Consider the following 25346-nt stretch of genomic DNA (forward strand, 5'->3'; position numbering starts at 1 on the left):
ATGTGTTTTGTTTTCTGGGCGATAGGAAGCTTTCAAAGTTGAGAGGTTTCGATGTCTTTGCAACACATGCAATCCCTCGCCAAGGTGGTAGCTGCAACTTTATTTATGGCAGTTAAATTTGGAGGAGGGGATGTTAAAATATGTTCAATGAATTTTGTCACAACGCATCTGCTGTGTCACATGTTTGTTTGTTTTTTTAACACCCCTGCAAGAGTTTTTTATATATATATATAATATGTCCTGAATTTTGTCTGAGACGTGGGCCCGGGAGCTGCATACTGATGCTAAGGCAAAAAAGAAATTGTATAATGAGAACTGTGGTGTCAAATTGGGACTTTGTCGTGCAGCTGAGGGCACCACAGAACATAGTGAATTCTTTGCTGCATGGCCATGTGTTTTGATCGTAAGCCATTTTGAGGATGAAAGCATCCCTGCGTGTCGAGGCTTTGTGTGTGTGCTCGTGCCTACCTGCACAATTTGTGCAGCTCGTAAGCTGATGAGAAAATGCAGAGCAGGGGTGTCTGTTCCTTGCTTGAGGGCCCACTATTGGGGTGTGTGTGCAGTTGGGAATCAATAGACAGAAAAGCACATACGTATTGTGTGTATTACCCAACACTAAATTCAGTGCAAGGACATTATTTTAAATTAAGCGCAAATGCATAAACTGCTGCTTTGGCGGACTATGGGGAGGCCTTTTTGCATTGCTTTCGTAAACTCTCTAGCGTGTGATTAATTTGTACTTTTTGGGGAGATGCGAACTGTGCCATCATTCCTTCAAATCCTACTTGGGTGTTACATTTCGGCCCTCTTGCCGCCCTGTTCGAGGTGCATAGCGAATGCGTGCCCGTTGATGTGGTGGACTTGTGCGCGCAGGGCTCGAGCGACAGCGGCAAGGGGGGCAGCGACATTGTGCACGGGGGCAGCGAGGGGGCCGGCGGCAACGGGGGGGCCGGTGGCCCCTGCCCCGAGGGGGAGGAGCTGCTGGCGCTGCCGCGCACCTATGAGTTTGAGCTGCCCCGGGAGCTGTGCGGCCGCTTCATCGGCCAGGGGGGCCGCAACGTGACCGCCATCAAGTCGCGCTCCAACACCCGCATCTACGTCCACCAGCACCCCATGTCCTCCAAGCTCAAGCTCTGCTCCATCGAGGGTACGGGCAAAATTGCCGCTTTGTTTAGTTCGGAAGAGCTAGGCTTTTCGTAACTTTCGCAGCTCCATTCCAGCCACGAAAGATGCTTTTTTAACCGAAAAAAAAAGAACGCTGGAAATAGTGAACAACTTTTCGGTTTTGCACTGCAGTGACACTATATGGGCAGGAGTTGTAATGGGGGCCAGCACTAAAAGCACAGTTATCAGTAAGTGAGCTGCGCGTTAGCATTCAAGTAATACGATCAACCACGACTAGAGGCCCCGCTACAATCGCCCAGCCATGCTTCTTGGCAGCGGTTTTAGCTAGGGGCATATTATGATGCCCCCAGCACTGTTACGCTTAACCACCGCCTTTGTTACCTCTTGTCTTAATCATCTTCACTATTTAGAGTAAGGGCCCTTTACACCCATATATACACTGTTTTTTACCAAGTACATCGCTTTCATCGCCATCGCATTTTAACAGCAGACGGGACAAAAAAAAAAAGACTGAACATTGTCTTGGCACTCTTTGGCCTCGGACACCTTTGCGCCAATAAAACACACATAGTAGTAAGTAGGCAAGCAAGGTGTACAAGACTTGCTACGTACAAGCAAGATCTGGTGATGTCATAGAGAGATCGCTGAAAAGTTGCTGGGGAGTCACCTCTGCCTCATCTGTTTTCTTTAATGTTATCTGAATTACTTCTTCGAAGTTCGCACTAAAATTGCTGTCGTCGTTATTGTGACAAGGTAGTATTGCGAGTGAATCGAACTTGTATTTCGTCTCCGTGGCCCGTTTAAGAAAACAGTAATGTGGAATTATGAAAAGAAAGGAACCTTATGTGAGTGGTGTAGAATAGCAGGACTTGTGCTCTTTTGTTTTTCTCCTGGTTTCTGGCACTTGCTTTCCCCCATCCTAAGTTTGAGTAGCTAGCTCAAGTTCCTGTTATAGAGCAAGGGCATCAATTGCAACTGTACCAGGTGGGGCTTTTTCAGGCAGTCACAGGATGCCTTAACTTGGGCTTTAAAAACTGCAGCGGGCTTGGAACAAACCATGTTCTCCAAGGAAACTGATACCACTTGACCGTTGGGTTTGCTGTGTTGTGGTTCTGGAGGCACTGTGCACCAGAAATTACCTGGCAGAAAAAAGTATTACTTGACTTGGAAGTATCAACCAGTAAAACATCAAGTGCCAGCTAGTAGTAGTATTGTTTCTGCCTGCTGCAACTGCCTCGAGTGGGTAGTGAGTTTTAACCCATTGAAGTATGCTAACCCAACGAGCTGTCAAACCATTGTCACATCATTTTTCGAAAGCCAAAACATTTTTGTTGTTTGCAGCTCTGACTTTTAGACATGGAAAGTGGTTTGCGCTGGCCGTTAACCTCTTTTGTCAGGCGATGGCGCCATAATTTAAAAAGCCTGTTTCCTAAAACTGCACACAATTATGCAGGCACTTGGCTGCACAAAGGCGGCTACATTGTTAGCAAGCTAAGAATGGGGATGACGCATTCCTAGAAACATATGAATGTAGAATGTGATTCTCTAAAATTTAACAGCGTGTGCTATAAATTAACAATAGTTTGAAAGGCACTTTGCACACAATTCATTATGCAGGCATAGGATGCACAATGGCAGTAACGTGGCGAGTGAGCTAAGAATGGGGCTGGGCATTTTATGACTTCTTTGAACTGCACGACTGTTAAATGTGGTTCACAAAAGTAACTGACAAGCACAGGCTAGGCTATAAATTGCAGTGAAGATTTCTCCTTTTTCATTTTTTTTTTTTTTTTGCTGGTATTAGTGTCTGACAACCTGAAGCACGCAGTATAGTCTCTTGCCTGGAAAGTCAAACAGCACAAAAAAATGAAACTGCACACTTGCGGGCACTTGCTTCACCCCATGCAGGATATCGTTCGCTCAAAGCGGCCCAACGTAGTTCTTGCTTTGCGTTGGCGCTGAAAAACCTGCATGCAAGGGATTCTTAATGGCTGGTTTCTAGTTATAAAGAAGGCAGAAGTATAGCAAGCTTGGCAGTCAAGCTAGAAAATGACAGACTAGCTGCGGCGTTGTAGCGGTGAAGGAATTAAATGTGGTCATGGGAATTTTTTCTTTACTTCTAGCCTGTGAGTGTTTTTCTGGGATGAAGTACGGGAACACCCGTGTTTACATTCTAGTGTGTACTGAAGAACCCCAGGTGGTTTGAATTAATCCATAATCCTGCATTACGACATAATTACATGACAAAATTACGTTATCACAAATACCGAATTTTGGTAGTAGTACCCACCGCGGTGGCTCAGTGGCTAAGGCGTTGCGCTGCTGAGCACGAGGTCGCGGGTTTGATTCCCGGCCGCGGCGGCCGCTTTTCTGATGGAGGCGAAAAGCAAAAACGCCGTGTGTACGAGATTTCGGCGCACGTTAAAGATCCCCAGGTGGTCAAAATTAATCCGGAGCCCTCCACTGCGGCGCGCCTCATCGCCTGCGTTGCGTCGGCGCGTTAAACCCTACAATCGAATTTTGGTAGTAGTGTTGGCCTGAACTGAGGGTACCTAACCTAGCTGGTAGTTCGTTGATTAAAGATTTATTCTTTAAATACTACGGATGATTTGCTGCAATTCGTATTTGTGGAGGCATGAATTGCTGGAGTGGATTAATGGACTTTGCTAAAAAGCCTGGCGTGGGAAACGTGAGGATGGTACCCCTCACCTTCTAAATCTTTCGGGTCTCTTGTTCTGCATTATGTGTAAAACGAGGTGAGGAGCAGAAGGGGGAAAGCCGTTTGCAGCTTTGATAGTTTATCTTGTTGGTCGCCAAAGAAGTGCTGAAACACTGCCGTAAAGACTTCCCATAAGACAGGGAAGCTGGGCCACTTTTGGTGTCTCTGTCGTTTTTGGAGGCGGTAAGTCGACTTCGTGCTTATTTTATGCTCAGTATAAACATCCCCACTAGGTCGACTAACACTGTCTAAAGAACAAACGGGGGCTCTTGCCCCTTTTATTGTTGTTTCTGATAGATTGGCAGCTTGTGTATGTACCCTTTAGGGCTGAGTGCAAGTACTTTATCGTATGCCAGTGCCTTGAAACAGCGTGCAGGTTTGCACGTGTGCATTTTAGGAAAGAACAGTTGAAAACCTCCGTGACAAAGTAAAATGGTAAAAATAGGACAGTGGCTGCGGGTGAGAGATATGCGCGAGCATGTCAATGCGTACCTAATGTGTCACGAGCCAATCGCATGTGCGTTTCACAGCTGTTGGCGCGAAGTGCAGTGAGTGGGTGGAGGCTCCCCACACCCTTGTTCTAGTATGTCGCGCCAGAGTGGATTCTCCTTGCTTGTTTCAGTTCTGTTGTTGCATGCCCTTCCCCATCTCCCTCCTTTCCATCTTTTTGTTGCTCCCACTCCCGTTCCCCTCGGTGGCCACGTGGCGTCCCTTGGGGGTCAGCAGAGCGCCAACAGCAGGCCAGCTGACTGTGACGGCCGTGCTGTGTGTGCCCTGTTGTGCAGGCACCCAGGAGGGCATCCGGACGGCTCTGGAGCTGATCCGCAAGAAGTTCCCCGTGCACGCCTTCCCCACCCTGACCCTGGCCCAGGTGAACGGTGGTCCGCCCCACCTGCCGGGAACCATCACCCTGCCAGAGACGCTGCAGGTGTGTGTGCCCCGAGCCTGGCGTTTTGCAGTGTAGATGGAGACTGGGCCCTTCCCACACAGTGATGTTTCGTACTGGGGAGGAAAATTCCCGTTTCTAGGCTCGGAAATTCCCTATTTTTAGCATTTCTCCCCGCAGATTTTTCAATGAGTCTCTGAAGATTTTTCTGCATGCTCTTTTTGCAGCTGATAGATCTTTACGTGGATTCCTGTTCGGTTTTTGGGGGTTAGCCGCCGCCAGCTATGTCTACTTTACGTAGCCTCGCGGACAGACACTGTTCAGAGAATTAGTTTCAGTGCGAACTAAATTCCATTGCATCTGCTGCTCAGCAGCCTTTGACTATGCATTTCAGGTTTTGCAGCAGACAGCATGCTTACTTTGCATGCCAAAGCTCTACGTTAAAGAAAAAGAACGAGACCTTGGTAATTGAGGTAAATTTAGCTCAGTGCCAAGGCTGTTGGCGCCATCTCTTGCTGACAGCACGCGGGCCAAGGTGCACCCTGTATACCTTTTTGTTTATTGCGCTGGAATACGAATAAATGTGAACAGGCTTCAGCCCTTCAGCCGCCACCGCTTCTCTTCCTCACAGAGTATTTGTTCCTCTATGCTCCCTCCTGTTTTATGAACTGGAGTGAAAGCAGTCTTGGAATGCCTGTGGCTTGCGGGAACATGACGGCGGATATTTGACCATGTAGTAATACCTTGTTTACTCAAAGTAGTAAAAACAGAGAAATGTTTCGAGATAAGCAAAGTTGCTTGAATTGCCATGAAGTATCGAGTTCTTTGCAAAAAAAAAAAACGCCTTCAACAGTAGCTTCCAATCTTTCTTTTCATAAAGGTTTGAAAGAGAGAAAAAACATAAGAGACGTTCACGGGCTGGGACCCATGCTCTCTCCATTGGGTTTTTCCCCGCAGGGCACATTTCTATCTTCTAGTACACTGTACCTCTGCGCAAGTCTCTACCGTCGCGTGACGTGCCACAGGGTTGCTTGACGAAGTTGATATGCCTCTAAGCTTTGTCACAAGCTTCACTTCACTTTTATCACTTCTTTGGGAGAAAACATCGGCTTCGTGGTAGGCGCGGCTAAACGAGAGAAAAAAATCGACGGACCTGGGCGTGGCAGCATTGTGCGAAATTTTGTGAAACGGTCCGTGGCGGTGAAATTTTCGTTCCACACTCAATCAAGATTTCAAGATATCTGCAGTTTGGCCCAAAAATACTTCGAAATAAAGTGCAACAAATACATGGGACGTATAGGAGATGGTTCAGCGCCGCGGAAAATTTCGACTTAGCCGATTTTTCGAGTTATGCGAGTTAACAAAGTATTACTCTAAATTCGACAAAGTGTTCAGGGAACATTTTAGAGGAAGGCAAAATAACTGATGCGAGGTCCGATTTGCTGGCATTATTTTTCCTTTTTACTTCACGACTCCTAAAATTCCAACACATCTATTGGATTCTTTTCTTTTTCCCCTTTTGGCCAGAATTGCAGACGAAAATTCCCCCTTAAAAGGGCAAATTCCCCACACGAAACAACACTGCCCCCACAATCGGTGCTATGTAATTTGAGCTTCTGGTTGCTTCTGCACAGTTTGCCCCCATTGATGCTGTAAAAGCTAGTGCCCACAGAAAGTAGTAGTTGCCAGCCTTGGTTGTGGTATTGCGGACGTGGCAGCCCTTTTTCTGAAGGTGGACTTGAATAGAGCTGTAATATCCAGCTGACACCACAAGCCTCAAAGTAGAACTTCTATTTTTACCCTTCGGAAGTTCAGAACTGTCCAGAGCAGTCCTTCGTCGGGAAGGAAACCTTTGCGCATAAACTTGTGCCAGTGACTGACAGGGAATTGGTAATCCACTGTGGCAAGGTTCGACTGAGTGCTGATTGTGCCCAGAGCTTGGTTTCAGTGCTGGCACTCTCGCCTTTCGGCCCTCTTCTCTCGTCCCCTGCATCATCATTCCCCTACCTGTGTCACAGCTGCGGCTGCCGGACGGGGTGACGTGCGACGTGGTGCTGACGAGCCTGGTGACGGCAGGCCACTTCTTCCTGCAGCAGCCCACGCACCCCACCTACCCGTCCCTCTCGCGCCTGGACCAGTGCATGCTCACCTGCTACGGCCAGGGCCTCGACACCCCGCCCCTGCCGCACCCCGTCGAAGGTGAGAGGTCGCCCCCAGGCGGCGGTGGTCTCCATTTGTGGTTGTAGGCAGCTGTGGCCCCAAAATGTTTCGTGGAGGGTGCAGCTTGCGAGGCATGGCCTACTGATGAGAAATACTGAGCTAGCCCAGCATGCTTTATGCAGTACACAATTTCTTCTACAGCTTAGCAGGGTCCCACCGGACATGGTGGTAGCACACTTTCCCAAAATGCAGTTACCTGCCATAAAGCTCTCATTACAGGTTCCTTGTGTTGTGAATCGGAAAGGCTGTGCTGTGGAGGCTGACATCAGCCCTGTTGTGGCCAGGATTCACAGCACGTTAATCCATCCTTTGCTGGTTCTTGTTTTGGGGAACAAAGTGGCCACAGTTTTAGTGTCCTCCCTATGTAGTTGTAAATGTGGAAGGTAGAGCTCTCCTCCCCCTGTGTGTGTTGCAGCGGGCATAATCTGTGCGGCGCACGTGTGTGGCGGCTGGTTCCGAGCCCTGGTGGTGGGCCCCTCGGACGAGAACGAGGAGTGCGACATTAAGTTCCTCGACTACGGCGGCTACATGTCCCTCTCCACCTCGCTCCTGCGACAGATCAGGTGGGTCACCCTGTCGGGGCAGGCATTCGGGCTGGCAGGGGCCGTACGTGGCGCCCTCAGCCACTGTGACGGGGTCGTTCACTGCTGTTCCTCTGTACCTGCTCAGCATGTCTGTCATACCATCCCACATGAGGTGACAGCAAGAACCTCATTGATACGTTTTAAATGCGAATGCATTTCTTAGTCGGGGGTTGTCGTGCTCCGTCGGCGTGCACCTGCATTCCTCCAGCGTGAGCGCACGTGAGCACGCGCCTCGTAGTTCTGCCTTCGTCGTCGTCGTCTCGGCGCGGCGGGCCCGCGGCGCTCTCGCATCGCGGAGCTCGGCGGGCTCTCTCTTCTCTCCGCGTACCCTCTCTCCGCTCACTGCGCTCAGAATCTATATAATGTGGTGGAGCGCGCGCCTGGCGTCTTGATAGCGATGGAAGTCGGTGAAGTCGAATCCCTCGCGCCAACGATACCGCAAGCACGAAGTGTAACACAATGCAAGCTGAGCATTACACCTCCCGCTGGCGGTGACGTCACTGCAGTTGCTTCAACGTCATCATCGGTTGGAGGACTCACACTCTCGTCTCTCTTCACTAAGTACGCCATTAATAATAATTACTTGCACCACACTCATCGGTGCACCCAATGCATTCGCATTTCCGCACGATCCCCTTCGGGGAGGTGGGGGGATTTTTCTTTTTTTTTTTCAGGAAACCACTGTGGGACGAGGTGCACGGAAGATTGCATCCTAATTTGTAGGACGCAAATAGTGGTGTCTTTCAGTCCTCGTCTCATCAAACCAATATTATAGTCAGCTTACATCACCTGTTTGAATGGGCAAATGCGTGCAATGCAGAGCCAAGAATCACTGCAGGGGCCACCTGGGTACAGCCAGCTACTTGCTGCAGTGGGGTCCATAAGTGCTTCTCCAAAGCTTGAGCCAAGTTCACGTGTATTTAGTTGCCACAGAAATGCAATTCACTCTTGCATAATCTGCATACTGCCAAATGCTTTCATTATAGTCCTTTCATGGGCGGTCCTTTGCGAAGGCGGCTGCTGTGCTGTCGCCACCCAGTTTGTTTGGAGGTGCAGCAGTTGCGCTGTGCTACGAGGCCCCCTATGGAACTAGTGTGGCTGCCACCATGAACTCAGCGTAACAATGTTGATGTCGCCATCATGATAACGTATGACCTTGACTGGTGTGCATCGCAGACAGGTGCAGTTGGAGAATCTAAGCTTTCAGTATTAACTACTGAGAAAAGTTTTCATGGTGGCCAAGCTCTGCTGCACTTATCTCGCTAATTCTGCTTGCTGCATTGATTACCCATGGCATTGGGTGGCCCATTTCGTTGCTCTCACTTTTTTTTTGTCAGCAATGTGCTCCTCAAAATTTGCTTCAAGGAGCTAAAGTTCATGCCACATTGTTCATAAAGCTATTTCATTGAAGACTATCAGCAAACGGGTCTAGAAATAACAAATTCGTGCCATGCATACGCTATTTAAACTTTTTCGTTCATCCAGATTAAACTGAAGTAACCAGGTCTTTAATCTACAGGATATGTGTGCATGTGTATTTATTTTATTTATTTATTTATTTAAACAATACTGCGGGCCACGAATGGGCCTAAGCAGGAGTGGTGGTGTTACATTGTGTTACGACCAGTTACACAATTTCTAGCGGGTAAAAGAAAACGGGTGAACAAGGCAGTACAAACTTATTAGGTACATATACACCTACTGAATGTTACATGTACACATGTACGCATGTACATGTACAGGTGTACATGTACACTACATGTACACCTACTGAACCACCAAAGACTACTGAAAGTAGTCTTTGGTGGTTCACCTGCTTTTCTGTATCTTGGGGACTAGCACACGGATTCCTGCACGGTCCTCCCTGCCCGTGCACTGCTAATAGCCGGTGTGCACTCTGCCTTGTCTCGCAGGAGCGACTTCATGCTGCTGCCGTTCCAGGCATCTGAGTGCTACCTTGCCAACGTGCAGCCAGCTGAGGGTAAGCGAGCCTTGTCGCCTTCTTGCCTGGAGCCTCTACACGAGGGACCCATTTTTAGGTGGAAACCCAGTCTGAGCACAAGACTGCCATCAGTTATGTCTATTCAAAATAAGTGTGAAAATGCCTGCTGTATTTACTTGCATGATGATCGCACTCACGCAGTGATCATTGAAAGTGGCGCTTATGTTTTTCCCTCGCACTATCAGCGCTTCAAACTGATCACAATTTCGTTTAGCTGTCGACATGGCAACAACTATGCTGTGCACGACAGCGATGCCTAGTTGCATAGGCTGTGCAAAGCACAGCAGTGACCAAAGGTGGTGTGAAACCTTCCGTGCAAAGATGGGTGGGATTGTGGCAGTGCTCATCTCTCTATTTCTTTTGGCAATAGTGTGGTATGTGGGCCTGGCGTGAAGTCAGCAGGTGTTGATTATGCTCTAGCAGAGCATGGCGATTATGCTGCAAACCAGCCAACACTTCGACATGGACCAAGTTGTTTTGATTTTGATCAAAGCCTTCTCTCCGACCCTAACATAGCTGCTTTTTACCAGCACCACAATTGGGACGGGTGGAATTAGGTCACCAGTAGAGTTCCTTATTTTTGCTTTTTTGTGCTGGTTTTCTGTGGAACCAATGCGCAAAAATAATCATTTGTGGTGGGAAATTAAGATGAAAGTGCACTTTAATCCAATTCACAAAGCCAGTATTGAGAGTTGGAGAACAGTGCCGTTTTAGCATCAAAACCTCACTGAATTACTGAGTGTCAAAGCCAAAGTTTTTTTTTAATCTCTTTTTGGTATGTTTCATTTTCATTATTGGACTAAACACTTACTTTTATAGAGAAATTCGGTTGAAATTTGCGCGATAAATTAATAAAAAATGTTGGTCCAATCCAATGGCTACGCGCCGCCACAAGTAGTACTGATGGACTGTTTTATGAAGCTTTCTTCGCATTGTCACCTAGTGGCCAGCCTGAAAAAGCGTGATTTCAACACCCGGAAAGTGTAGGACTAGACATACCAAAGTACCGAGAAGTACCCAAAAGCACTGCAATTTCGTGCTGTGTACGACATAACTGAAGAACTATTACAGCCACAAAAACTAAGAGCATGTCTGAAATGTGCAGGAGGGTATTATCACTGTCCGAATTTTCAAACTTGTGGTGCAAATAATAATAATGAAAATGTTCTTTCGAGGAACGTGGGCTTAGGGCCGTATTCCGAGTCCCTCCTCCACTCCATTTGCTCCCTTCATTGGCAGAGAGGACTCCGGCAGTGCTTACGCATGGGGAAATTGATTTCAAGGCTCTCCTTGAGTGGAGGAAAGACTCGGAATACCAACGTTATTGTATTTAATTGATCTTACAGCCCTAGTATGCATTCTCCAAACTTAAAATTTGGCGGAGTGAGAGAAAAGCACCTGCACTTTGTGAAAATGTCACCCAAAATGCTGTGCCCTGCTCGCCTTGATGTACTATCGTGATAAATTGTAATACGAGCGACGGTGCACGTGGTTTTTAGCATATGGTCTGCATTCTATGCAAGGGCTGCACCTGCGCGGTAAGCACAAGTTACGAGAAGAGGGCTTTCCCAACCTTATGCCTGCTGTGCATGCACGGCCCGTCGCCAGGGAGCGTATCATGTACTGAAAACCACGCGTGCCGTTGTTCGTATTCCAATTTATCACGATAGTTCATAGCGCTCTCAGCTTGGTAGATCAGCTGCTAGCGTGACAAATGCCCGTGGCTGGCCACAGCCGTTCCCGTGGCACGTCTTGCCACACGCATGCTGAGTGCTTGTCTCCTCCCCCGTGCAGACGACAACGTGTGGTCAGCCGAGGCGTGCGCCACGTTCGAGGACCTGGCCCAGGGCCAGATCCTGCAGGCGCTGATCGTGGGCTACGCCGACAACGGCATCCCGCTGGTGTACCTCTACCGCATCCAGGGGGTGTCCAGCGTGTTCATCAACCAGGAGCTGGTCAACCGGGGTGTCGCCCGCTGGCTCGAACACCCCCTCTGACCGCACATTCGCCGGGGGAACCTGGCCTCCCAGCACCAGGGTGCACCGTGGGTCTCCGCCGCTCGCGCCCCCCGGCCGTACCGGCTAGCCAGCGGCGACATGGGGAACAACGGACCGGTGACGCTTGATGCGGTGCCGCTCACTGCGCCTGTCGAAGCCGTCGCCGCCCGCCCCTCCACCGCCAGTCATCGTCGTTCATTCGCTACAGTGTCACATTCGCCGCACGACGCAGTGTGCTGCCGGGTGGGCAGCTCGGTCCGGAACAGTGGGTTTTTCCTTGCAACTGAACAACGGGGCACAGCATCATCCGAGGGGAACCCCTCGCACGATTGCCCCGTCGGGATGCCGTGCCTGCCACTGCAGCCACTGAATGCACAGCGGCGCGTTCCGGGCGATCAACGCAGCCGCCACTCCTTCCGGCTCTGCACCCCTGGCCAGATGGGTTCCGAGAACCCCGCAGCCGGGTTGCGGGGCACAACGAATTGTTGGGCTCCCTGGAGACCAACCAGGCACCCTTCTTCACTGGGACGGCCAAGGAGCCACGGGCCGCCGTCTTGTCACGGGCTGTGGTCCTACGACGGCAACAGGCCATCCGTGGTGCCCCTGCTGCAGCCAGGGTCGGAGAGTGGCAGCAGTCAGTTTTTGTGGCCCCTGGCTGCCAGGTTTCTGTTGCCCTCCCGGGGGAACTCTGGGCTCTGACCTCTGTGCATGTTCTCGCGTCGGTCCCTGGCAGTGGGGGGCGGGCCATCGACTCCTTCCTGCCCCCACCCGACAACCCTTGTTTTTTTGCTCCTCTTGTTTGAAATGTGGGGGGCTGTATTGTTCCCATCTTCCTACGCACATCGCCCCCTGGCTTCTCTCGGGTGAGGGGTGGGGGGAAATGCTCATTGCATACCTGGCCTTCTTCCCCCGAAGTCTGGGTTCCTCCTCTGTTCTCGTTTCTTTTGGAGCCTGCCTTGTAGAGTGGGCTTGGTGCCCTGTGTGCTATAGGTATGGGTGGCCACAGTTCTTGTCCTCCTCCCTCTGTTTGTGAGCCCTTCTTCACTTTGCAACTCTGGGTGGCGGCCCAGGCAGCAGCGCACACGGGTGGCAGGGGTGGTGGCCCCCGTTTCTCCGATTATGCATACCATTTTCGTTCAGTGTAAATATTGCCGCGGTGGGAACTACGCCATCCCGGGGTGGGGGGGTCTGGGAGCGCACCGGGGGACGACCAGATAGCATGTAGTGTCTGCTTTAGTCGGCGCCAGATTGTGCAGTTTTTAATGCCACGACCTCAGTGGGGCCGGCTGCTTGCTTTTTCTTCTTCCAGGGAAGTTCTGTGGGATCAGTCACATTGTTGCCTGTACATAGTTTGTGCGTGTGTGTGTGCCCCCCTCTTCCTCGCCCCTGCCTGGCCTTGTCCCGTATACGTGTACACACACCTATCGTTGGCCCACGTGCCAGTTTGTTTTCCGCAAAGTGCTGTGGTAAGTGATTCAGACGAGCCTGCTTTGACAGAGTGCAGTTATTTAAAAGAGTTGGGTGATAAATAAAGAGTTGTTTTTCTCGTTACACTGCGCCGCACTTCTGTCTCATTTCCTCCACCTGCTTGGGAAGGGGGCTCTGTCGTTTGGCTGTTGGCGACTGAACAACCGAAGTAACTAACCTCCGTGACTATGGAGGAGGGAACATTTTTTTGAATTGCATTTGGTTGCGATGGGAGGGGCAGGAGCCCTATGGGGTATGCCCTGGTCCTGGCTGTCTGCCCAGGCTCTGGCAATGACTTGTTGCTCCTCAAGGTCCGAGCTGAACAGCTAGACTCCACTGGTAGGGCGCGGATAAGTGTAAAGACTGATGGCTGGGCACCCCAATACCAGGTGGTACAGGGTGTACAGTGATGGGCGGTATACAAAACACGTTCCATTGAGTACGGTATGTTTGGTTGAGCAGGGTACAGTGGAGGTACGAATCTAGCCTTTGGAGAGTAGCGACTTTGTGTTGGGTGAGGGAGAGGACATTTGTGGCAGCTGAGGCAGTGGCCTGGGCCACGGCATTTATTATTTAATAACAATGAAAAAAAACTCCACAAACTACTACTACTGAAGGGTTTGCACCTATATCATAGCATTGCTAGCAGCCTATGGTGCATGTAGCACATAAACAAGCCTCTCTGTACTTTTTTAATATAGAAACATGCATTAATTTGTTACAACAAGCACATTTTTTTCGTGCCTTACTCTTCCTTCGTGTACACTTAGAGCCAGCATTGCCACTCTTATTATTGCTACTGTTCTTCTTTAAATGGAGTTGCACTAATTTTTCTTGAAAACATGGCCAAGTGACATGTTTGAGTTTCAATTCGACTTTTCAGATTCCTGTTTGGTAGACTAGCTGATCAAGGCATGCATGTATGGCGGACTCCTTGGGTCTTTTGTAGAAGGATTGGAATCCGACAGCACTGATGGTTTTCCCGTTAATGTGCTCGTAGTGCCATCCCCATGTTGAGTCTAGGGCCATACTTTGCTCATGCGAGTTTTATTATCACGCGGCAGAAATTGCGTAAGGAAATCATCTGCCTTTATTTGGCAAATTAACGATTCCCGAGTGCACAGTATTTTTTGGCACAATGCTATATGCCTTGCTTTCTCATGGAAACCTCTGCCTCCATGGCACCTTCGAGCTGGCACCTTCGAGAGCAGTTTCACACTTCTGTGACGTTTCAGTGCATTGAATCGACCATTTAAGAACAAGCAATCCCATGTTCAAATTTAGCTGCTTTATACGATCACACCATAGACTACTACTTGAAGCCACGGCGATATCACCAATTGGTAATGTGCGACATGTAAAGCTGCCATCTTCCAACCACCCCTGGGTTAAACTTCTGCAAAAGGCAGAGCGATTGGACCCTAGAACCTGTTGGAGCAGTTGTTCAAGCCATTCAGCTTGGCTGCCAGCTGCTCTTGAAGCAATAGTATACGGGCACTACACATCCAGCGGGACGGTCATAGTTCTTGGTGCCTGCTGGAGTTGCTGCTGGGGCTGTCTGCTAGCCACCTGTCGTAGTTGGCCACAGGGTTGGTCATCCAGAACTTGTGGAAGGAGATGGGCCTCTGGTGGGAGAGCAGCTCCCGGCTGTAGTCTTCTGGTCGTGCCTGCAATGAGAGGTCAAACAAGGTATAGGGTGGACAGTGCTATGGCAGGCTCCCGGGAATCCCAATTTCGTGCCAGGAGGTTATTGTGTGAGCGGCATGGTACACGATTCAATGAAATAGTACTGCGTTCCTTTGCTTTCAGTTCAGTAGAATGTGCAGACCCAGCCAAGCTCTGTAGTCCTCCGCATGTTCATGAAGCGGCATTCACATGCAGGCGAAACCTGATCCCTCCTCCGCTGCGCATCATGTGTTTGCATTGCGCCTTAATGCATATGCTATTAGAAGTGGTGTTGGGTGAAGTGGAGTTACTCAATGTGCTCTAAGGAACACTACGTGATTGTTTGCTCAACCTGCACAAATGACGCTGGGCTGTGCAAGTATTTGGAGGGGCAGAGAGAGGACATGCCTCCTCTTTCTCCTCAGCCAGTGACGTTGCCAACATCCTCCACGTTGGTGTCCACTGCATTGACAATGCATCGGCCGTCCCCTCCCAATATTGGTAGAGGGGTGTGTAATCGTGGATGGCAGGTGTGTTGATAACCCAGCAACTTTAAGCTTGGATGTGAAATCCAATCTGCCGCATCCGCCACTTGACTACCGCAAGTACACAAATGTCTTCACTTGCCGCCAGTGCACGATAAATACAATTGGGATGGTTTCAGCTCTCAGACTGATGCAGTGCAGTGTGTTGCATACGCACTCTGTAAACCTACGTACCTGGTGGAAGAGCGGAGAGTGCGTTACAGGTATGCCAAGCCTCTGGAGGCAAACGCCAAGGATCATGTCGTCAGGCGAGTCCTCCGTTGGACACGAGCACCCGGAGTTCAGAATCTTCTCTACGACTTTGCGGCTGAACACCATCCTGCGTGATCCAAGAATGCAAGCGCCGCTGAATCAATGCGATAGAATGGACAACTGGGCGAGTTGGTGTGGGTTCGTGGCTACTAACAGCGCGCACCGACGAACGATGGACGAAAAAAGAAGCAACAGCACGAGTGCTGACTCAGCTAAAATTTTTATTGAAAAATGCATTAAATATAAACTAACTGGCCAAGCTGCGCATGACAGAAGAGATTTTGCAAGCAGGCAAGATGACGCATTGTTTGCTGTGCATGACTAGGTGCCAGTTATAAACAACAGGACACTAGATCCTGCTCTTAGCTTGTTGCTTTATGTTATGCGATCGACATATAGTTCCGATGTTTGTAAATACATCGACATCGTCCAGTAAAATACTGCTACCATCGGTTACAGATTGGGTAGTTTTATCCAGATTAAAAGGTCGTCCTTTTTTGGCAAGACTTTATCCTCGGGTGGAAACGGAGAAATGCCGGCTTACCCTGAGCCTCCAGTGAGGTAGTCGTAGCCTTGTTCAGAGGCCACCCCAAATCCGTAGCGCTCGCCAAGCGCAACGTCGTCTTGTGGGTCAAAACAGCTCAGCAGATCCAAAAGGCGGGGGATGCTGCCAGAGTAAAATTATTAGATAAGTAAAATCATACATGTATGAGAGGTTCATGACTGGCAGTTTCAGCTGATCAGTAAGAAACTGTCCAAGGAGTTGAGGATAAAATGCAAAACATTTTTTTCTGCTTTCTCTATCTTACTTTACCTCCATCTCTGCAGGGGAGGTAATACAAGATAAGCAAAATAAACAAGCATTCTGAACAGTCGTGCATAAGCAGCCAGCTGTGGCATTCCAATGTTCGATGTGTTGGAGCCTGGAAGCACTGACACAGGCCACAAAAAAAGAAAAAAATTTTTTTTTGTTTTGCTTGGAAACAGTGCAAAGGAACTGAGATTGACAGGATGTGGTATGCAACTGCTTGGTGCAGTTGGTTGCGTGTCCCGTTGTCTTTTGTACTATCGTGATGACCCCTAAACACCCTATCTAATTGCGCTCTAAACACCCCAGGGCTGATCTGCAGAAGAAATCGAATTGGCCAACAACTGGTGACAAAGGGTCACGTCTGTGGCACCCAGGCTTTACCAATAACAGCAAAAAGGGTAAGCCAGAGCCCTTACAATGAACCACAAGAACACTATATAACCAAACGACACGAAATTCAGGCAGGACGGAGTACAATTATACACCATGCACGTCAAACGACTCCACGCTTGCAGAGATAAATTAACTGTAATAAAGAAATTTTAATGTCCAAGATAAGGCAGGACAATGTCAGATAAAGGTAGCGCCTATTCAATCGTGCTTCAAAAAATGTGCTGACGTGGCGAACATCAGGGAAGGAACAAGCAAGGCAATGCAACTTCATCGAAACAGAGGAGGCCAGCCTCGCTGCAAAGAGCAATAGCATGCCTGAGGAGCGTGTCGTCGTCGGCAATGAGCAACCAGGAGCCCAGCAGGCCTTGGGAGAGGATGTGCCTGAGGATGGCCCATGTCTTGGCGCAGTGTCCCCGCTCCACATTGGCCACGCCCACAGACAAGGTCGGAATGCGGGTGTCCTCCACGTCGCTGAAGAACAGCACCCGGCTGCTGGCACCGGCCCACGTGGCTTTGATTACTGGCACTGCACAGGGACGGCACAGTAGTCAAATTTCATAACAAGAGACACTCGCTTACAAGAGATATCTGGAAATGGTCGGTTTCCGCATGTTTGCCACTTTAGCAACATAGACACTTTTTTTTTAGACACTATTTAGAAGAAACAGGAAGAGGTGCAGAGCGAGAATAACAGTATCACCCATACCTAGAAATATGCATCCAGAACATCATGCCGGCCGGTGTGCCGCCCGGGCTAAGGCCTTGCATCGCGTATACGGCAGTAACCCCGACACCCTTTATACGGATGCAGCAGACTATCCAGCCATAAATGCCAAGGTGGCAGCGGTAGCCGACTGGAGGGGTGAGACGATAACGTCAGCCACCATACGCTCCGGGAACAGCACGGAAGCGGAAGAGTGTGCAATAGCACTCGCTATCAGCACTCGCCCTTCAGGGAACCCAACAAATATTATATCTGACTCACAAGAGGCATGCCGAAATTATTCGCAAGGACGTATCACCCCGACCGCCTATCACATCCTGCAGCGAAACCGACAGATTCTACCAGTGCGTCTAATCTGGACACCTGGGCATGCGTGTTTCCCTGGCAATGGACGCGTTCATGCGGTAGCCAGAGGCCTCACTCTCCGGGCGCCAGCGGAAGACCAACCCAAACCAGACAAGACAGAAAGCATCCCACTCACACACATATACTACAAACTCTCCCGTAGGACACTTCCTCCGCCACACGCACAACTCACCCGTGAGGAAGCCGCTGCATGGCACCAGCTACAAACTACACGTTTCCTAGCCTCTCGCTCCGGCACGAATTCTACCCTACCATTCACCCAGACAGATGCCCATCCTGCGGAGGACACCCGAACCTGTACCACTCCACATGGGAATGCCCCAAATCCCCGACCCAATTGCCTATACCCAGCCCTCCGGATGGGAAGCCGCTCTTTCCAGCTCAGCCTTGGACGACCAGCGCGGACTGATCGACTGGGCAAGACGGATCGCAGCAGCAAATGGGGCCCTGGACTAAGGGCACCACCCTCTGAGAGCTAAATAGTCTGACTTTATAATAAAGTTTTCTACTACTACTACTCCCATGAATGTGAAGTTTGGGTCTGCATCCGACAGACTGCACGGGTTCCAGAATCTTTTAAGGAATTTGTGTCGGCAGCTGCATCCAGGTGCGGACCCGGGTTTTAAGTGCGAATGCACTTCTTAAGCGAGCCTGAATCGTCCGCCGCCGTCGTCCGCATAGCAACAGCTGCGGGTGCGCGCGCTCCTCGTCTTCCCTAGCAACGGGGGGAGATGGGCGCGCGCTACTCTCCTCCTCTCTCCGCTCAGTGACTGCGGGTGTTGGGCACCTCCTCTCCACTTCGGGCGGGAGAGCTCTCGCGTAGCGGGCGCTCCGCATTCCGACGCGTGAGGGCGCTCGTGTAGCCCTCGCCGTAACGGCGGGCGCTACTCTCCTCCTCCTCTCTCCGCTCAGTGACTGCGGGTGTTGGGCGCCTCCTCTCCACTTCGGGCGGGAGAGCTCTCGCTCGCGTAGCGGGCGCTCCGCATTCCGAAGCGTGAGGGCGCTCGTGTAGCGGCCGCGTGGCGCGGGAGGGTATTAGTCGAGCGCGCGCCGTCGTCGAGAGCGGTCGCTGGTCCTGCATCTCGATAACGATGATGGCGGACCGGGCAACGGTACCAGCAATAACGAGTGAAATATCTTTCTTTGTAGTTGTGTGCGTGTGTGTGATCTCTCGACTACTCATTAAGATCACGATATCCACCGTAATCGCGCAATCAACAACCGTGCATTCGCACTTACACACTCTCCCCCTCGGGGGAATTTTTTTTCTGAGTGGAGTCAGCTTCTACCAGTGATGATGATGATGATAAAAATGAGGATGAGGATAGTAGTATTTTTTTTATTCACTGAAATATTTCAAACCACAAATACAAGAAATAGAAAAATATATTCAACTAGACTTTTTCTACGACCTGAGGGGTCATCTTCTGGGAGTACAAATTCCCAAATTGAGGGGGGGGTCAGGACATCCGGACCCCCCCTCTCTGGATCCGCCAATGGCTGCATCTACCTAGTCTGCTCCAAACATGTCCTTATCGCGCAAGTAAATGGCGCCCCAGAGGACGAACGAGGAGAAGAGGAGGACGACAAGGACCTTGCAGGCCAGAAAGTGTCAGCGAGTGAGGCCCCTGAACACCTAAGAGCACTTTAGCCACATTGTAAATAACAGGAAGGCTTGCAAAGAAGTGGTTTACTGCCAGGAGTAAGGAAGGAAGCCACTGACATATGTAGCCACTCAATCTACTGTGAATGACTCCTTAAGGCCATTCTGTGCAATTTCTTGGAAACATTTTTAAACACACTTTGATGCTAATGTACATAAAATGATTCGACTCCTCGGTGTTTTAGAATTTCGGTTTTGAGAGACTTTGGTTTCAAGAGACACGTTTCCCAGGCCCCTTGAAGAAAACAACTTTTGGGGAAATACGGGCACCGAAGAAGTTGTGCTGGTATTAAGGAAAACATAAATGACTGTGTCAGGAGTTCGATTTTGAAATGCATCAATTGGGACGTTAATGCGTCGAAGCTACAATTGGCAAAGATGCACGCCAGACTACGGATTAATTTACGCCATTTGCAGATCTTGAGGAGGCGCCAAAATGACCGCACACTGGCATTTCTGTCTTTCACCTCCACAATGAAAAACAGCTGCGAATTCAGCTTGCTGCCTCGTGCCCAGTAGCTTAGTTAAAATGAAGGGCGAGCGCCTGCAATTCTTTCCCGTGTCTTAATTGTTTTCGGTATTTGTCTTCTGGGTGGTTCAAATGCATACAAGGATACACCCTGATTATAGTGAAATCACTTTATTTGAAGTTGCAGCTGTAGCAGCTAACGGGAGCCATGTCAGCTGTAGCGAAAGACAGCTGTGAAATATTTCCCTTCTTTTGCAGGAACTAAAGCCAAGTCAGTTTGAGCTCTTTCTACCTGGTACTTTGCTGGACGCACGAGGGTGTATGCGATAGTCCAAGTGTTCAAACAGAATGTTTCTCAGTGGAACCATACAAGCAAAACACCCACAACACATAAAGGAGTATTGTCGTTATTGTAAACATGCCATAATGGTGTTAAAAAGGATTGTCCTTTTTTATACAAATTAGTCATTGAGAGTAATTAATAGTTCCATGCAGTTCGAAGCATGGCTTTTGAACACAGATTGGTGCTTTAAATCATTTTATTCACACTATGGTATCTTAGGAGTGGGAGGGCAACATCTGAATGCATTCACTCGAATCACTTCCCACCATGGTTGAAGACCGCAATGCCTGTGGTGTACAAAATACCAGTTCTGCGATACATTGGAAGGCCACCTCTCATCCATACATTGAGCTGGCTTATATGCTTCTCCTCGCAGTGCAATCAGAGTGGTGATGCATGACGCTAAAAGCGCCATAGCAGGCTAGTGCCATCCCTCCGCTGACAACGCGAGATATGTCTATAATTTTACACTAAGACCTAAAGAAATGTGTCTACCTCATTTATATTTCTTGACTATGTCTTTCGGACTACCTAAATATTCTTTTTTGTTTTTTACTTTCTGAAAATAAATTGTTCTAACGAATTTAGCTCATTCAACATTGCAGCACCTGTGGTATTTGCAGCTTACAAAGCGAACCATGTGCTAGAAACTACAGGAGCTGCAGGAGGATTTGGCTAAACTCTGGTCATTTGTCCCCACTGGGCTTTCCTGCTGATTTGGTATTCGTGGATTCTAGAAATGTTGTCAGGCAAGGCGGTCTTTGCTGTGGAACAAGCGCCCGATGGCGCTTGGGAGCAAACATAATTACACAACTCAAAGCATGTCATGACAATCTGCGACATTCCTTCGTTCACCTCAGTTGTGGGATTAACGCTTGATATGCACAGAATTTTCACAGGGAAGGTTTGCAAACACGGCGTACCTCGCTCTTCGTGAAACTGGCTGCAGGTCTTCACTGCCACCGTCAGGGAATACTCTGGAACGCGGGCAGCCTGAAGGAGTTGGTGTGGGAGGCGGTGCCCGGTTAGCTGCACAGCTATACGCATGAACGATCCAAAGCTCGTACGCACAGCGGATTCCGGCAGTTAGCAGTTCTCTATTTGTACAGGCCAAATATGTGGCAGGCTGAAGTGAGATGTCCAAAACAAAGGTCGGGTCAGTTGCTGGATGGTGCATTTCAACCCATTGCCACATTGTTTCTATGAGCATCCCAACAAACTGCACACACGGGAACACCATAGTTTGTTGGCAAATGTTCCCGTAGAAAATCAATCACTTTTTTGAAGCTCTGCTGTAAATGCCAACAAATATGTGGATCCTGCCACCATCCTTCAGCAGATGACAACAAATCACAGTTCGCCTACCACCAAGTGACTCGGTCTTGCCTCCCGCACTTCTAAGAAAAACCTTCAGAGGGGCCACAAATACGTAACCGCACCACGCGACATGCAACAAAGCAAATCCAGTGGCTCACATTGCGTCGAGCTGTCCTCGGCTTGAAAAGGACAACAGAACAACTCCGGCAGAGACTCTGAAAGAGGCTTGCCACAAGTCATACGTATTCAGATTGTACCCATTGACTCCAAGAGGCCAGGAAAACCCTGGCAACTACTTTGGATTATAGAACCACGATCCCCGGTAAGAAAACGTTTGTGGCAGGAAAAAAGAACACACCCCAAGCATAGCAGCTCGGCTTGTTACCCTCTCCTCCTGGCTGGTCATTCTGCCCACCCGTTCTCTTAATGGACCTTTTTTCAGTAGGGATCTGCGCATGTGCAGGCTGCAGGTCCGCCGTTTATCTTTTTCGACATCTCATGACGAGTTCGTTAGTACGTGCGCACCAAGAAAGCTTACAAAGGGAAGGCGCAAAAAATGTTTGAGGCTGACCGCGCTGCGAGCACATTGCTCAGTGAAGGAGTAACAAAGATGGAAAAAAATAAAAACAAAAAAGGCACTTCACCCACTGCAAATTACTCTCAAGGATGGGCTCCTGAATGAATGAATGAATTTATTGTTAACAAGGAGAGGAAAGACCACCAGCAGGCGTAGTTTGTCGCACCTAAGGGTGGACACCAGAACGCCTGCTGGTGTGGGGGCTGTGGGGATTGGGAAACACTGCAGTTGTACAGGAAAGGGAGGATAGAGAGGAGAGGATACATATAAACATATATACAGGTCTAACAGGACATATATGTACAATATATACAAGCTAAATGCTGAAACACTAAGGGAAAAAAAGGCCACACACACACACAAAAAAAAAACGGCCACAGTTCAGTTTAGCTGGGGAGAAAGCGGAGAGCTGGGAGGAGTCCTGAGGTGTCCAGGTAGGACCCCAGGGCCTCATGGACTCCGTCCCGCTCTCTGGCGCTGCCTGGTGGCCACAGAAACGCTTCGAGGGGCCGAGCCCTTTCCTGAAGGTGGCCAACAGTTGAATCCTTCCTGCCACAAACTGGGCTGCTTGCGTGACATTCATGTAAAAGGAACGTGCGACAGGTGGATGCGAGAGGGACTGGAGGATGAAAATGTTTTGTGCAAGAGTTTCCCAAACGCGAGACCTTTTGGGGGCGTGCCTGACTGCCATTTCTTGGTTAGCCGTGGTGGATGAGGACCGGTACTGGAAAAAGGTCCATTATAAATGTGTTCGCTGAATATGACGATTCCGAGAAGTTATAGCTGCCGTGATGGCAACTCCCAACAGTGAGGTCAGATTTCATATATTGCAGAAACCTTGCATGCACACACTGATGCCACAGCGTCAATTAGGTGGGCCAGGGCTTACACATGAAGGCGCCTGCATCGGGGTCCAGGTGGCGCAGCCTTCCTTGCGTTCTCCGAGACAGAAGGCTTCCGCGTGTTCGAGGAGCAAACCATCGCAGTGCGCCCTCAGAAACTTGGCAATCTGTGCACCAAGAGGGAGAGGTAGCGGGTAACATTGCAAGCCAACTAGTGGGGCTCTCCGATTTAACATGGACAGTCCGCGGGCGGCCTGAGGATTCTCCACACCCCGGGCATACCGTATTTGTACGATTCTAACGCGCCCCCGATTGTAAGAATTCAGCACCCTGAGACCACGAAAACAACTTGGTGCCGATTCTACTGTTCATATGAAATAGTGCCATTAACAGACGCCTCAAATATTGCCCAATTACATTTCATTGAACATACCACGCGCGCTGTGTGCAGCTAAAGCCCTTCCGTGAAGCCTTGCATTTAAAATGTGGTCCCTTTGTTTTTGCCAATCGCAAACACACGACTACAGGACGCCTTATGAACGGGACGCTGCCCGATTCCTTTAGGATGATTACTCTGCGTTTAAACGAAGTCTCCATTATTCATTGAGTCGCTTTGTTTCCCTTCAGAGTTGGCGGTGTCAGTTGTGAGGTTTTTGAGTTTTGAGCTTGATTGAGTTTCGAGGTATTTTTGAACGCCTATTTTCGTGCGCGTTAGAATCGTGCAAATTCAGTATGTGTGAAAAACGAATCCTGATCGCTTCTCCATGAATTAAGTCCTGGACCGTAAGTCCGGGAATTACAATCAAGGAGCCCCAGAGTACAACCCAGGGTTATGCGCTCTAAATGTGCATACACAAAGTCATAGGCTGAGAAAGCAGACTTCATTAGTCAGCTGTGGAACTTGAAATTTAATTTTAATCACCAATAAGCGTCACGATAACCGTAGCTAAAGCAGCATCAGGTTATAGAACACATGGGTGGCTGAACAAGCGCACGGCATGACTGGTATCCGCAGTAAAATTGAGAGTTCAGCTAGCTGGTGAACATATATTGTTGAAAATTTAACGCGAGCTATAAAACACGGACAAAAAAGTGACACCATTAAGTGATAAGATTAAAGTGACACCAAACGAATGACACTATTTATTCGAGACTGCCCTTAGCGATGTGGTGTGCCTGAAGTTTTTAATAAAATGCGCACTTCAGATGGTGGCCCATAACCTGCTCATGAAATCCCATGCGCAGTGCGGCTGCTGAGGCGAGACTTTTCACGAACATGGTTTACCACGTTCTCCAGCGCGAAAAGTATCAGCGAGGAACTGATAGCAGACAATGCAGCATTCCTGCATATGCAAATAAGGGCAACGGACATGTGATGCCAATGTGATTCCTCGAAATTACCAATGTGCACTCTCTTTTTGGCAGTAGAAACGATTCCGGGATGCTTCATTTTACAGAACTTTACCTTCACAAAAACCGAGCTCATCGAGCTTGTCGAACAACACTGGCTGTGCACATGCAGGTTTCTGGCATTGTTTTTGCATAGTGCTCTCATCTCACCTCATACTGCCGGTCGATGGAAAAGTCATCCGGAAGGGTCGTCTCCAGTGCTTTAGCTGCCCTGAAAGTTTTTACAAACACTATGAAAAAACTGCTTTATTGGCCCTGCCGCATGACAATACAAGCATAAATATTTTTGCACTAACTCAACTTGGTGACTTCGAGAAGAATTAAGTGGCACATGCCACCTTCGCGCGGAATGCGACGGAACAGAATGAACATGCAACGCTAGCACGCAACCCCACCGTTTTATTTGTTCGGCAGTTGAACTCTATGCTTTTGCATCTGCTACATCATAAGAAGTGCTTAGGTGTCCTCAAAATTTTAATGTGGAGTGTTAAGGGCCACGTGGAGCTGAGAAGCTGGCATCGTTGTCTTCGTTGACTGTGCGGGAAAATCCCGTAGCGCCACTTGCCGCCGCCCACTGAAACTCTTCGGATCATAAAACGCTGCCCCACGGTGTAGCGCTGCCCCGTCAAGTGGAGCGGGAACAGGCGGTGCGTCCCAGCTACAGTGTATCCCAGCGGCAGCAGGCGCGAGATACGGCATGCTGCATACCGCGCCAGCGACGTCACACGGAGTGCACTGTCACTACGCGCCTCAGCACGGTTCCTGCTGCAGGCTGCGTTTACCTCGCCGTTTTTTGTCGAGCAGGAAACAGAATTCGCACATGCACATAAGGCGAGCTACATTAAATGTGTCCAAGTATAAAGGGATCGGTTTTCAGGACAACATGACGAACCTAGTGTCACCGACCTCGAGTGACCTGCGCGCACTCACTCCTGGTACGTGTGTGAGGGATGCGTTGCCGTATATCTG

At 49.4% G+C, this 25346-nt stretch overlaps 2 protein-coding genes across 7 annotated transcripts in view; one reads left to right on the top strand and one right to left on the bottom strand.

Moving 5' to 3' along the window:
- The window catches only part of LOC144146902 (uncharacterized), a 90449-nt gene extending 77363 nt beyond the window's left edge, over window positions 1-13086 (top strand). For all 5 annotated transcript variants that reach the window (XM_077678859.1, XM_077678862.1, XM_077678861.1 and 2 more), the window contains exons 3-8: window positions 874-1147; window positions 4630-4772; window positions 6749-6929; window positions 7366-7513; window positions 9448-9515; window positions 11331-13086. In XM_077678859.1, coding sequence (XP_077534985.1) covers window positions 874-1147; window positions 4630-4772; window positions 6749-6929; window positions 7366-7513; window positions 9448-9515; window positions 11331-11533 — 1017 coding nt within the window. In that variant the 3' untranslated portion in view covers window positions 11534-13086. The remainder of the gene's footprint in view (window positions 1-873; window positions 1148-4629; window positions 4773-6748; window positions 6930-7365; window positions 7514-9447; window positions 9516-11330) is intronic.
- Window positions 13087-13212: 126 nt separating this feature from the next.
- The window catches only part of LOC144146904 (beta-1,3-glucosyltransferase-like), a 43109-nt gene continuing 30975 nt past the window's right edge, over window positions 13213-25346 (bottom strand). For both annotated transcript variants that reach the window (XM_077678865.1, XM_077678864.1), the window contains exons 6-12: window positions 24528-24588; window positions 23015-23134; window positions 21155-21224; window positions 16982-17192; window positions 16007-16129; window positions 15385-15529; window positions 13213-14667 (exon numbers count right to left, since the gene is read on the bottom strand). In XM_077678865.1, coding sequence (XP_077534991.1) covers window positions 14518-14667; window positions 15385-15529; window positions 16007-16129; window positions 16982-17192; window positions 21155-21224; window positions 23015-23134; window positions 24528-24588 — 880 coding nt within the window. In that variant the 3' untranslated portion in view covers window positions 13213-14517. The remainder of the gene's footprint in view (window positions 14668-15384; window positions 15530-16006; window positions 16130-16981; window positions 17193-21154; window positions 21225-23014; window positions 23135-24527; window positions 24589-25346) is intronic.

This window comes from Haemaphysalis longicornis, unplaced genomic scaffold (genome assembly GCF_048455015.1).
Source record: "Haemaphysalis longicornis isolate Haplotype H1 unplaced genomic scaffold, Haemaphysalis longicornis Haplotype H1 scaffold_7, whole genome shotgun sequence".
In the NCBI taxonomy this organism is placed as follows: domain Eukaryota; kingdom Metazoa; phylum Arthropoda; class Arachnida; order Ixodida; family Ixodidae; genus Haemaphysalis; species Haemaphysalis longicornis.